This window comes from Pezoporus wallicus, unplaced genomic scaffold, assembly GCF_028554395.1.
Source record: "Pezoporus wallicus isolate ANWC-B61680 ecotype Strahan unplaced genomic scaffold, APGP_CSIRO_Pwel_v1 scaffold_11491, whole genome shotgun sequence".
Lineage (NCBI taxonomy): Eukaryota > Metazoa > Chordata > Aves > Psittaciformes > Psittacidae > Pezoporus > Pezoporus wallicus.
In genome coordinates, this window is record NW_026642649.1 from 7,087,186 (window position 1) to 7,100,904 (window position 13,719).

At 39.4% G+C, this 13,719-nt stretch overlaps 2 protein-coding genes across 6 annotated transcripts in view; one reads left to right on the plus strand and one right to left on the minus strand.

The window, feature by feature from the left end:
- Positions 1–13,719, minus strand: part of CUL1 (cullin 1) — a 304,698-nt gene that overhangs the window by 233,341 nt on the left and 57,638 nt on the right. The window lies entirely within an intron of this gene.
- Positions 1–13,719, plus strand: part of EZH2 (enhancer of zeste 2 polycomb repressive complex 2 subunit) — a 50,589-nt gene that overhangs the window by 32,008 nt on the left and 4,862 nt on the right. For all 5 annotated transcript variants that reach the window (XM_057431542.1, XM_057431544.1, XM_057431541.1 and 2 more), the window contains exons 9-13: positions 4,674–4,765; positions 6,096–6,336; positions 6,742–6,911; positions 7,283–7,377; positions 12,988–13,028. In XM_057431542.1, coding sequence (XP_057287525.1) covers positions 4,674–4,765; positions 6,096–6,336; positions 6,742–6,911; positions 7,283–7,377; positions 12,988–13,028 — 639 coding nt within the window. The remainder of the gene's footprint in view (positions 1–4,673; positions 4,766–6,095; positions 6,337–6,741; positions 6,912–7,282; positions 7,378–12,987; positions 13,029–13,719) is intronic.

Genomic DNA, 13,719 nt, shown 5'->3' on the forward strand with positions numbered 1-13,719 from the left:
CGGGCTTCTCTAAAGTACACATATATTTGATTACTTCCATAGTTTATGTATATTTGCCTTTCATAGTAATTTTTGCAGATTTTTGGAAGTAGAACTGAAAGTATCCACAGACCACTTTTTCATGCCTACTACTCTGGAGCCTGGTATTACAGATTTGAGTCCACAGTTTCGAGGCCCCAACTCTGAGACTTCTTTTGTTCTAGTGCTGTGAAGGACAGGTTCATAGTGTTGTTCATTTTGGTAGACATTGCCAGATTCAGCCAATAACTAAGTCCAGAGTCATGTCACTGATGTGCTGAAGGACCTCAGTTCTCCCACTAGCAGCGTCCTTTCAGTTCTGTGTTCATAATCTTCAGATTGAAGACAAAGTGTTTATGCTAAAAGACTGCCTAAGTTCTTGTTGCTGGTGATTTTTTGATAAGTCCCTTAGGTTAGTATTCTTTCCAAGGGGTGTGTGTCCAAGGCTTCATTTTAAACCATGCCTCGTACTTAAAAAGGCCTAAACCTTAAGATATCTCTTCAGGTTTTCAGGGTCATAGCAGAAAGAAGGAAGAATAACATTTCCACTGTGGAAGCATTCAAGGTGTACCTTTGTGTCAGTATGAAACTACTGGTTATGATAATGCTCTTCATGACAGCTTATGCAGCACTTGCATTGTCACTGATAAAAATGTATGTGATACTTGATCATTGCAAAGACATCTCCTGGCGCTTGATTTACACAGTCACTATGTTGCCTCCTGCCTGGACACTGAATGTAGAAAACTGATGCTTCAGTCACCATTCCCTGGAGACTTACCCAAATCCCACCACTACAGTGCCTGATCACTGCTTTGGACCCATTGCTTCCTTCTGCTTTTTCTTTTTGTAACAACAAAGGGAGAGAATTGCTTCCTGTCTTTGTGTGTCTGTCTGTCTGTGTGTCTGTCTAGAGCTAGGGATCTTTCTGTTAAAAACTGAGAGTGCCAGTTGTAAGACCTCTTTGCTTGCTGTGAAAACTTAAGGCTGTTGGTCAAATCCATCAGATGCTTTGCTGGGAATAAGTAACCATCAAAAAAAGCCTGCTCTGGTGATTGGAAGGCTTCATCAGCAGTTTTCGGTGTCTCTGTAACAACTTCAATATTTAGCTTCCTTAAAAAGTGCGTAACATTTCTACTAGCACCCTAATCAGTTGTTCCTATGTTCTTCTTCTTCCAATCACCAAGAGCTAAAGGGTGATGTCCTGGCTTCTGCAGATGCTCTTTTTGATGAATTACTTTGGGAATGTGGTGGGCTGTAGTGATCAGATTTGTACTTTGAAAGCTAGATTTCTCTGGAGAAGGCAGAGAATTAAAAAACCAAAACCAACCCAGGAATTCTATTAGGTCTGGGTTTGATTTCTATAATTGCCCCCCCTCTTAGACGCCGTTTTTGTTACTAGCCTTATTGTATGGAGTTTCCAATCTTTGTTCTAGAGCATTTGGGTTAAATATTGGAAAAGTTATCATTAGACTTTTAACGTGTCAAGTCCCCTTGACGACCTGGCAATCCCTTTATGTGCAGGTGATGACATTACTGAAAAAACTTGTGTACCGACTTCATTTGCTGGCAGCAAGGAATTATGCCTAAATGTCTGGACTAACAAAGAATTTAGAAGAAGGAAAAATATCAGGTAGGGAGAATTTCCCAAATAGCTTGACTGTGAAGCAAATGTACATTTCAGGCTAAGCTCTTGCCTGTGTACTTTCACGTTATGAAAAATACCAGAATTGACCCCGTTGGGAATGAGACAGGTAATAACTCTCGAAGACAGAAAACATGCTTAGTGAAGCAGTTTTAGAATGACTTTCTTAAGGAAGTTATTGAAGAAATATGGAGTTCAGTTATTTAGGAAAGTCTGCAAAGTAGTCTTTGATTTTAAAACCCCCCCACCAAACTAACAAAACCTACTGATATTTGCAAGACTCGTAGTGCAGCTTTACAAAGAGTTCTGGGTCCTTTCATTCTAAGAAGCCTCCCAGAAAATATCTCACAACAGGAAGGTAGATTCCGGCTGTAGCTGTCAGTACTTAGACTATGTTGTTCTTTTTTGATGTAGTGGAATACAAGATATATTTTAATATTAAGTGTATGAGATAGTGTATTTTTGAGGTCTTGCTGATTTAAAAAGTCAAACATTGATTTGTTTCACTGTGTTACAAACTAAACGTTTCTTCATTGTCTAAAGGAAAACAGTTTTTTTTAAACACTCATTTTAGGACCTAGCACAAATGAACTCCTGAGAGAAACCTTTGCATCTGCAAAATACACGTGAAAAGAATAGGTTTGATTTCTGCACATTGCAGCAGTCTGATGTGGGTCATGGCTTGCAAATCTCTTCCTGTTCTCTTGCCTCGTTGCAAAATGATTTTCCTTGCGGTTGAAGAGAGTGTAAAGCCCTGAATGAACTAAACAGTATATTGTGCAGGTCTAAAGGTGCAGTGTTGAAATGTGTGGGTGTTTTCCCCTGGCACGTTAGAGTGGAGGGGCTCCCATCATCTCATTTTTTTCTTAAAAGCTGGAAAAAGGTGGAATATCTTTGCATTAAATTGCAAGCTTTCTTTGTTATTTAGCATATTTTACCTACAAAATGCATGAGCATATTGAAATGCATGAGGAGTGACATATCACGTAAAAGCTGGAATGTGGGGGAAGAAAGAGTAGCAACAATATGCATAAATTATATTCCTATACTTGCTTGCAAATAATTTTTACATATCTGTATGTCCATATATGGTAAATTGAAACTTTTTTGTGATTCCAGATTCACAGAGTGTAGTGTATTTCTCTGGAGAAAGTGATGCAATATTATCAGTGATACTTTTATACTGTTTAATTAATACAGGCATTACATTATAGAATTTATGATTTGATTTCCAGTACACCTTTCCCCACCTTATGGGAGGGGAGTATGAAGTGATGGTTCCAAGATGGAGTGGTTTCATTAGAGAAGCTCTCTTATGAAGTATTCGTCACCGTTGGTCACCTTCCCCACTGGTGCCAACAAGTGCTTGTGGAGCTGTGTGAAAGCCAGATCACTGCAATGAGATTTGCTTTATAAACTTTGCCTGTGAAAACATGTGAGATCTGCCCACCTTCTTTAAAAGGGAAGGAACTGCATTTGGAAAGTTCAGTCTTGAAAGCATAGTGGACTTGCAAAGAGAAGCCTTGTGTACAATCCAGCAAGATGAGTAGGAAAGTCTATGGTGGTGGCTTATTGAAGAGGAACAATATGTGTGATATTGGTATGGAACAGCCCTTATGGATTAATATGGGTAACAGGGTAACATTCTTTCTGATTAAACATTAACACTTTTTATTCACTGAGTGTTGAAAAACTGTGGGTTACAGCTGCCTGTCTGCAACTGTGGTGAAACTGTCAGAAGTGCTTTTACAGTGCTGGGAAATAGTGTTTTCAGATGGGTGTCTTTTGTAGGTCCTCATGGAGCATTAGAAAACAAGCAGCTTGCACTGAGTAGTCTTTCTTATTTTATTAGCTTGAGTATGGTCTCTATTTTTGTTCCTTGCAGTTGTGTATGACACTATTTAACACACTGGGTTGGGGGGGAGTATTTCTTTACACATACATATGTATATTTATATACATGCATTTAATATATATAAAACCAAAAAAATGCAGGCTTGAGCATGGAGGAATTCTTGTTAAAAAGAGAATTGCAGAGAACTGACGATGGTATTTCGAAAAGCTCCTGGTAAAATCTGCAGCCATGAATATGAATTCTGGTGAGAATCTAGCTGCAGGTTTTCCAGACTTCAGTTAAGTAAGGGATACAGAGGAGTTACCAAGACTTCCTGCAGAACTGGGAAAGTCAATCTCTCTGAAAACATTCTGCGGGGAGGCAGAGATTGCATGGGGAGAGAGCTGGTAGAGATGAGCTCTGGCAAAGGGAATGGGTAGGAAACTCTCTCATCCTGTTATAAAAGTGCTCATGCCCAGTTCTGCTCTATTCCAAGTCATTGTTCTGCAACTGATACAGAGCTATTTAGTCCCTCAGATACATGAGCAGACACTTCTCTGCAAGTTGCAGGCATAACTGTGGTTGTTCTGATCCACAGTGCTTTGCAATGCTAACTTACCCTGCAGCTGGGATATGGGAACTGAACTCTTACCACCTGTCAGCTTATTTGTAATGCTGATACACTACTAGAGTAAAATGCTTATGTGTCCTTCTCTCTTAACAGAAATGAAAAGCAGGTCCATTGCCTTTCCAAAGTGTGTGGGGTTGGATTTTTTGTCAAGATAGAAATTGCACACCTTAATCTTACTGGTTGAAAAAGGACCATGCATTAATAGGGGAAGCCCTGAATAATTCTGTTTAACATGGTAATGGAAGTAAAGTCTGTTCTGCTTGTTGGGAAGAGAGACATAGCAAGTCTTCCTTGATACATGAAACAAATGGAATGATTGCGTTCACTGATGTAAACAGGCATAAGCAAAATTTAACCATGCGCTGTCTCTGTATTTAAGTGGTAAGTCAAATGGGTTTATTTTATAGGTTTTTTCCATTTCTTATAATTTTTATTCTATTTTTAGTAAAGTCTTGGCAAACCTTGTATTTTTGGTACTGTTTGAGGTTAGGTATTGAATGTATTTTCATATTAAAACTTACAAATGTGATGTTTTGATTCAACAGCATTCCATGCAACTCCTAATACTTATAAACGAAAGAATACAGAAACAGCATTAGATAATAAGCCTTGTGGACCGCATTGTTATCAACATCTGGTAAGATAATTTCGTATATTAGAATTCACTAAGTGCTAGTGCTAGCAAGCTACACTTAGTGTAAGGACATGCTGAGTCTATGCTAGTGCATGTACTTGTGTGCCACTTGCAGTCAAGTATGTTATCTTCAGCTTGTGCGTAAGAAAAGAGGTAACTTGCAATCATCAAATGAAAGTCTAAGTAGCAATAATTTCAGCTCTATTAGATGTAGCCTAAGATAATTGTAAGGAAGAAAGATTTGCTTCCTAATAATGTGTGGCTGCTATTGTGTCCAATTTAGTCAAAGGTCTGGGTCTTGCAGACTTTTAGCTCTCTCGTATGTAAAATTACAACTCAAAATGATAAAGGTGTTTTAGTTTGCTGAAGGCATATTCTATCCAGTATTTGTGCTCTTAAGAAACAACAGGATAGAAGTTAATAAGGTGAAATCCTTAATAATAAAATTTCAAATCTCTCATACTTCTCCTAATTTTTTTTAGAAACCACCTAATTTTCCAATCTAGAAATTGACTATGAATTGTCAGACCCTTTTCCACCTGAAAACAAATTACCAGTGACTGCATTTTTAAAAATGCAGAAATGCATATTGTTTAAGTGCCATGTGCAAGGGAGAGTTCTTGTATTTTGAAGGGTATTCTCTGCGGCAAATTCTCTTATTTTTTTTGTCATCTAGAAAAACAGATCTTTACTATTGAATTGTTTTTCACTTGGCAGTCAAAATGAAAGTGGAACTCTAATGCTGACATAAATGCTTTGTAAATGTAGGGTTGGGGTTGTTTTCATTATGGCATCAGAAGTATTTATGTTAATGGTTAGAGAACATTTAACTGGCATTTGTGTGTATGTGATTAATTTGTAGAATAATGCAAAGTTACATACTATGCAAGTAGAATGTGATCTCCCTCAATCCCTGACATAGCTGAAAACAGTTTTTGCTATGAGGTTTTAGGCCTCAGCAGCTTTCTGGTATCTGAAGGGGGCCTACAAGGATGCTGGAGAGGGACTCTTCACCAGAGACTGTAGGAATAGGGCAAGGGGTGATGGGTTCAAACTGAAACAGGGTAGTTGAGGTTAGATATAAGGAAGAAGTTCTTTACTGTGAGGGTGGTGAGGCACTGGCACAGGGTGCTCAGAGAAGCTGTGGCTGCCCCATCCCTGGCAGTGTTCAAGACCATGCTGGACAGAGCCTTGGATGACATGGTCTAGTGTGAGGTGTCCCTGCCCATGGCAGGTGGATGGAACTGGATGATCTTAAGGTCCTTTCCAACCCAAACCATTCTGTGATTCTATGATAATTCTTTTACTGAAAATGGTAATGTTTTGTGTTTAGGAAGGTGCAAAGGAGTTTGCAGCTGCCTTGACCGCTGAGCGCATAAAGACACCACCGAAGCGCCCCGGTGGCCGCCGGAGGGGAAGACTTCCAAACAACACCAGCAGACCTAGTACACCAACAATAAATGTGTTGGAATCTAAAGACACAGATAGCGATAGAGAAGCTGGAACAGAAACTGGAGGAGAAAATAATGATAAAGAAGAAGAAGAAAAGAAAGATGAAACATCTAGTTCCTCTGGTAAGGCTAGTCAAGGCTTCTTTATTCAGTTTGCTGCAGTGCTTAAGAGAATCAAAAACGAGTTGAGCCCAGTGATCCTAGAAACCATGTGTTTGGAATATATGGATCTGACTCAAAAGACACTAATAACATGAGCTTAATAAAAGAGAAGACTAAGAAAATTTCTAGATTGTCTCAATTTATATATAGAGGTGAGATCATGTGATTTCAGTAGCTACTGTTACCTAATTTTTAACTTCTTGAAGGGGCACGTGGAAAGTGCTGTGTTGTTGTGGCACTTGAATAGGAAAAAACAACAGAAACCTGGGATATATTTAAGGACAATTAATTATTAGACATTTTTAAAGGCGATATAAAATTTTTGGAACACAGCCTTCCATTGACCCGTACTCTCATTTATTACAGAAGCAAATTCTAGGTGTCAAACACCAATAAAGATGAAGCCAAATATTGAGCCTCCAGAGAACGTGGAATGGAGTGGTGCAGAAGCCTCAATGTTTAGAGTTCTTATTGGCACCTACTATGACAACTTCTGTGCAATTGCCAGATTGATTGGGACCAAAACGTGCAGGCAGGTAAGAAGAGAAGCTACTTACTAAGGATGATAGCACTTTACTTTTAAAACTGAAGTACAGAAATACTAGTATTGATTACTAAAAGAGAAAATTAATGAATTTTCTTGGTTTTCCCAAGAATGCTATGATCCAGAATTCATGCCACAAGTAGATAAAAGTTAGTTTTAAAACTATTTTAAAATTAAATTTACAGGAGGCTTAAATTAGACTCTGTTGTTAAATGACAATCAACTTTAAATGTCTTGAAAAGAGACTATGACTGGATATAATCTGTAAGTTGTTGGTTGGAGGAAATCATACTAACTTGGAAAATGAGCAACTTTCTACCAGTGAGAGATTTATCGTGGATGTATTATGGTATCTCTTGTTAGGTGTATGAGTTTAGAGTAAAGGAATCTAGTATTATTGCTCCAGTCCCTGCTGAAGATGTTGATACTCCTCCCAGAAAGAAGAAAAGGAAACACAGGTAAATCTGTTACTAAATAACCTTAGCATAACAATAAATTTGAGATACAGGGGATCAGAACCGAAAGTATTTTGGAGGAAAAAGTCATGCAATTCTTCACCTTTTGCTTCCAAAACCAAAATTTGCAGCATTAGAGCAAAGTGGTGTTTTGGTTTCAGACAAAAGTCTTACTGCATTGGCAAGTGTAACCTTCCACTTCTCTTACCGTCTCCCTTCTTTTTTAACCTCTTTTACAGCCAGGTTCTTCTAGGTGTATTGCTGCAAGTAGTCGAACCAAGTTAAATTGGAAATCCTCTACACAGCTTGTTATAACATTCAGGATATTGTGGTATAATTTTGTTTGCAGCAATAAATCATGTGTTTTAGAATCGTTATAACGGGATTCAATAACGATTATATGGTATTTCCTAAATTAAAGCTTATGGGGTTTTTATGGTGAAGCGTCTTTCATTATGATTCAGATGGTCAGTAAGCAAAAGCGTTTTAGCAAACTAGAGGATTGCCTTTTTCTTTTAAGAGATACTTTTCCTTGGTAGCACCTCAGTTTTGTAATCAACTAGAACTTTAAAGGACCAGGTTAACAAGTTATTCGAAGTGAAGCTGCAATGAAGAACAAAACCAGGCCTTTTGCTTGAGCCACAAAGACCATCTGAAACAATTTCTGTTGAAATCGTGAACTCAGTGGCTGCTGTCTGTCAGTGAAAGCCATTTTTTCTTTGAGAATCCTGAGGTTTGTAAAATGCAACTCTACGTTGAGTAGTTTTATTCCTGGGGATAAAAACATAGGAGATAAAAAGCTGACTGAAAATTGGCAAGAACATTTCTTTCTGTGAGCAATAAGTACAATTTTTTTTCCATAAAGTCTCCTATTTCTCCTTTTAACTTCCCTTATTTCCCCCAAGTTTGTTGTTCCAGTTCTTCTTCCAGTTCTTATCTCTTAGCTTGCCTAAGTATATTTAGTATTTCCAGGCTTAGGTAAATCCCTGCTACTGGCTCAGAGATACTGTTGACGTGGAGTAGCGTGTTTCCGCTTTGTAGCGGGGAGGCAACTGATGCAAGTTAGGAAAAGATTCAGTGAGCATCTGGAAGAGATCTTATTCATACCAAAAGCTATCTATTTAATGCTGTTGGCATAGTTTTCAAGTTTATGGGCATTTGGTGGGCTTGGCTGTTTAAATTTGGAGTTATATTAGCCATAGTGCAACTTTGGGAATTAGTTTTCTTTCAGATTGACAGAGTTTGCTATCAAAATGGTGCCACTACATCTATTTGAAAAGAGCTACTAAAAGGCTCAAATGTATTTTAAGATGAAATAGATTGTATGGTTACTGTGTTGACACTGTTTTGAAGTTTTGAGACTTTTAGGGGGTATGTTGTTTAGGATTTTTCCCCAAATAAGTGAAACCAGATACCATTACGTGGGATTTCTTGGTGGTGTTTTGTTATTAGTTAACAGTATAAAAACTTTTATGCTAGCTGTTTAGTTTTTGAAGTGACAATTCTTTTAAATCTCATTGAAGGAAGGAGATAAATCCGTTGATTTTCCAGACTATGTGGCAATCCAGTTGTCTCTGTTCTTCTGTGTGCAGTAGTCTTTGACAAAGGAAAATCATTTAGCCCATCTGCATACTACTGTAATCTGAGCACTATAAAGGTGGCACACAACTAGCAATTGGGAAAACCATCTGGAAGTCTTTCTCTGTTTCTTAAGTTTCTTTTAGTTGACTTTACTTACTCCTAGAGTAAGAAAGCTGCTTTTAATGGCCTCTTGTAACTGATTTGATAGCAAATTTTCTTTCCATCTGATCTTGGTGCCTGTATAGGCATACTGAGCAACTAGTTGGCAAGGCCACAGCCCTCTCGGGTAGTAAAAGATATTCTTTTCCCCCTTCCAGTGTCCATTTTGTTAGATAGCCACAATAAGGCCAATTAATGAGAGAAGACACTTGTTTTCTGCAGAGCCAGTAAGTGTCAGAGCACATCCCATGCATTGGACCTGGCACTTTGTAAAAACTCTGCTTTACTGGAGGACCAAGTACTTCATATAGAAGCCAATAGAAAAATCTGAACCAAGAAAGAGTAATGGTCATTCTATTATGTGTATGTGGTTTTTTTCCATTGCTGGAAGCTGAGTTATATTTGCTTTAATAAATCAGCAGTCCTTCCTCTGGGTTAGTAAGGATCTGTTGTTGATTGTAGGGCCATGTAATGCTGCTTCTCGATTGTTTTTTGTTTTCCTCCCCTCCCTCATCCCCTATTCTTCGTTTACTTAGTCAAATTTATTTGACAGGATTTCTTTTTTCCCATTTTCTGGTTTTCCTCCACCTTCTGCTGGGCTGCTGTGCACTGCGTAAGTTTCAATATGTTACATAGCTCTTCCTTAGAGTTCAGGGTGCCCTTTAATAGATACTTAAATTCTCACTGTTATCGGGCAGCACATGCAGTTGAGGCATTGGCACAGATATTCTCTATGCCACCTGGTTGGAAGGCCAAGTCTTAGAGTGGTGAAGAGTCTTTGGATAAGATGATTTGGGAGGCTGAAAAGAAGTGTTTGAGTGCTGCCAGAAAATCAAACACTGCACAGAATTAACTAACATACGTTGACATCATTGGTCACGTATTTTGAGTTTTCAGTGCTGTTTCTGGTAGCAGAGTATCCGTGTGCAGAGAAAGAAATGCTATTGTTATTTCTTCCAAAGAATGCATTCCTACTGCCTGATTAGCTTATAGCAGTGCCTCCTAAAAACACTGATTGTTAGCACAGAGGAACAATATTTTTGACAGCTTCTGTCATAATGCTTCTGGAAACACTTGTTTTCTAAGGTGGCTGTTCTGCAGATGTCAGGAACCAGATGTACATATCCACCTGCTTGCTTGGAGATCTGCCACTGAGTTTCCAATTTGCTGCCTTGTTTTTTACAGTGCTTCAAGTCACGAGAGCTTTGTCCATTTTGTCTTTCCCTTTCTTTTACTTCCTTGTGCATGGGACCCGATCTTGCATTTTGTTTCTGGTTGAGGTAGCAGATTACAGGGCAGATAGCTGAAGTAGTCCACTTCTAGTATGGTACTCATTCAGGCTTCAGCTTGTGCGCCAGCTGGGGGAACTTGCAGTGCTTCCTGGCAGTTTTTGAAAGCTACTAGTCAATGGATGTACTATTTGTTTGTGCTAAGCAAACCTCCTGTTGAATTGGTCAATGTTAGCAGCTTGCTTCATGCTGTCTTTTGTCATTCCCCACAATTCATGCTTACACTGTACTTCTGCAGCTTCTTCCTTGCTAGGTTCTCTTCTTTCTGTGACACCCATCTCTTACAAGAGCAGCCATGCTGGTAGAATCATAGAATAGTTAGGGTTGGAAAGGACCTTAATATAGTCTAGTTCCATGGGCAGGGATGCTTCACCCTAGACCATGTCGCCCAAAGAATGGGCGACAAAGGATGCCTTTGCCGTTGTGACTGTTGTATTTGATTTTCTATCCGTTATGAGATGTTAGGGTTAATGCTTTGATGGTGGCAATCTTTGTTATATTCACATGATCTTGTCCATAAAGCCTATAGTTTTCCGTGGAAACCAAAAAGTCTCAGGTGGCCACGAGTCAGCTAGTGGCATTTTATGCTTGAAGTATTAAGATAGTGTTTACCAAAGGAAAAAAATCATACTGATTTCTAATTAAATGGTGTTTTAAGAAGTCTAGAGACAGAAAGCTTTTAAGGGTTTGGTATGCTAGGAGGTCCTTATTATCTTGGGCTGACAGACAAGCTTCTATGAAAGAACTGTTAAAATACAGTATAAGGTACATAATCCAAATACCAGACAGACAAAAAGGAAAAGTAGTTTGATGTGCATTAGAGTAATTCAAGTCAAAATTGCACCACTTCTTTCAATTGTATGGGAACTGTCATCTTAGCAAGAGTCATCAGCTCGAAACTCTAAGTATGTTGGTAGCCTTTTTTTCTCAAGTGAGTCACTCTTAGTAGGGATATCATCTATTTATTGCAGTGCTCTGTAATGCTGATAGTCTTTGGGTTTGTTGCTTCCCCTCAACCTCAGTTACTTGGACAAGTCTGCCTCTGTGGGTTTCTAACTTGTATGAGTGCCTTCCAAGGCTTATAAGAAAGCTGGCTGTCAAGCACTTAGCTTTAAGTCTAACAGTAGAGCTTTGAAAAGGCAACTGCATAGAGAATCTTGTTTACCTAAAGCTGTTGTGTGTGGTGGGGGAGCCCAAGTAGAAATTGATATCTTGTTTTTATGGAAGAAGTAGCAGCTATAACATCCTATTTAAGTACTTACAGCAGGAGATACTTTTTCAGAGTGTTGCATTCACTGAAAGGCAGAATAGCTTTCTAAATGCTCTGTGCTGGGGATTTCTGGGTACATGTGTTGAGTATTTTGGACTGTGAAGTTAATGTGCATAGAAAATGAGGTTTCTAGGTGCAGCTAGCTGTGTATTATGTGGCCAGGGAATGAGGGTTCTCCCATGAGACTATGAGAGAGTTGCTATAGGGCATAGTAAGAAAGCCCAAGAAGTATAAACATTGATTGTTTGTTCACTGAAATTCAAGTGCTAACTAAAATGCCTAGAATTGAAGAAAACCTAAACCCATTGATTTCTCCATATTTAAGCTTGGTTTCCCTTTTGGTACCTAAGGTCCAGTCAGGTCTTTTTGCTCGGTTGTGTCTGACAGGGCTATTCATGGAATAGTAGACATTTCCTGCCCAAAGACTTTGCAGTCTGAAATGCATACAAAATGAAAGAGGTAATTGTACCTTGCAAGAACTTTAAAGTATAATGAGTTACATTATGATAACCAAAAGCATGTTATTCTTGAGGGAAGGGGAACCCAACGAAAACCACCACCACCCAACAAAACCACCACTTCTTGCAAAGGGAGAGAGCGTGGCTGAGCTAACAGAGAAAGAGGGCACTGAAGGAAAACTGTAAGGATGCAAGAGAAAGGCATACAGTTTGAAGTAGAAGGGAAAAGGCTTAGCACTGTATTGACCAGTGAGAACAAACTGGGGAAAAGTGTGTCCAACCAGAAGTGTTGCGTGTGGCTGTGCCACAGACGTGATCTCCTGCAGTCATATACTTATTGCTCAGCAAATGAAGCATAACCCTTGGCTGTGATCTACAGGAGACAACCAGGGTGGTGCTGGGGCCAAGTCCTGTGAAGGAAGCATCTGACAGGCCTTCATTCCCCTATTTAAACACATCCTTGCATATCTGCGATTCCATGTCCTTCCTTTTGCTGCTGCTTTTACCTGCTAGAAGCAGCTCCAGCAGCCTCCTCTTTACTGGTTTTCCTTCAAGGCTATCTGAATTGAAGCATCTCTCTATCCTGGGCTGGGTGGTGGCTGCTCATCTGTATAGTCCTGAGACTAGAGGAATGGTGTGGGGAGGGGGAGGGAGCAGCCTGCCAAGCCTTGATCTTGTCAGCACCAGGCGACTGGGACAGGGAGGATCTGCTGCAACCACTTGTGACTTGTGCAGATGTTCCTGTGGCCAGAAACTTTCCCATTTTAAGTCAAGTGGGGTGCAAGACACAGCTACCTTTCCCAGCCCATTGCAGGAGGAGTTCCTGTCAACCTTCTTGTGTTTTGTGTTTTTGCAGGTTGTGGGCTGCTCATTGCAGAAAGATACAGCTGAAAAAGGGTTAGCATCTTTCTATTCAATTTATGTCCTGAACTTTTAAGATCCTATTGTTGCTTTTTGGTTTTGTGGTTTTTGGGGGGTTGGGTTGGGTTTTGAAGCCATTTTATATGTTACATGGGGAGCTATGGATTATAGGGGGTATAAAAAAAAAGTAAGCTCTCGTAACAGATATTGCAGGGACAAAAGGTACGGCTTGGAAAAGCTCTGTAGAATTCAATCAAAAGGGAAGGAAGCTGAATTTACAGTCTTTCCAGTACGAACTTCTGTCTGTACTTCTCACTGAAGTATTAACAATAGCAGCTACAGTGAAAAGCAGCATTTGGGGGTTTTCAAACCAGTTTATTTCAGAAATAGTTATCTGAAAAAATCATGGTGAGATGTTGGGACTTACAGCAACATCAGCAATCGATCAGTTTGTGTCTGCTTTTTGGTTGCTGGTTGCCAACTAGAGCATTCTTAAGCACACATGCAAACCCAACACTAGCTCAGGAATATTAACAGCAAATATATAGCACCAAATTCTCCTAGCTGCTCTACAGGTAAAGCTCTAGAGTTGTCCCTGGTAGTCTCTTCTTGCCTGTAAGATGCTAGCATTGTCTCTACTGGAAGACTGACTTAGGAAAGCACAGTGGTATAATGACCAGATATTGTTCTGCCAGTGTATCTGTTTGAAAGTCAGCTGTTGCTCCGG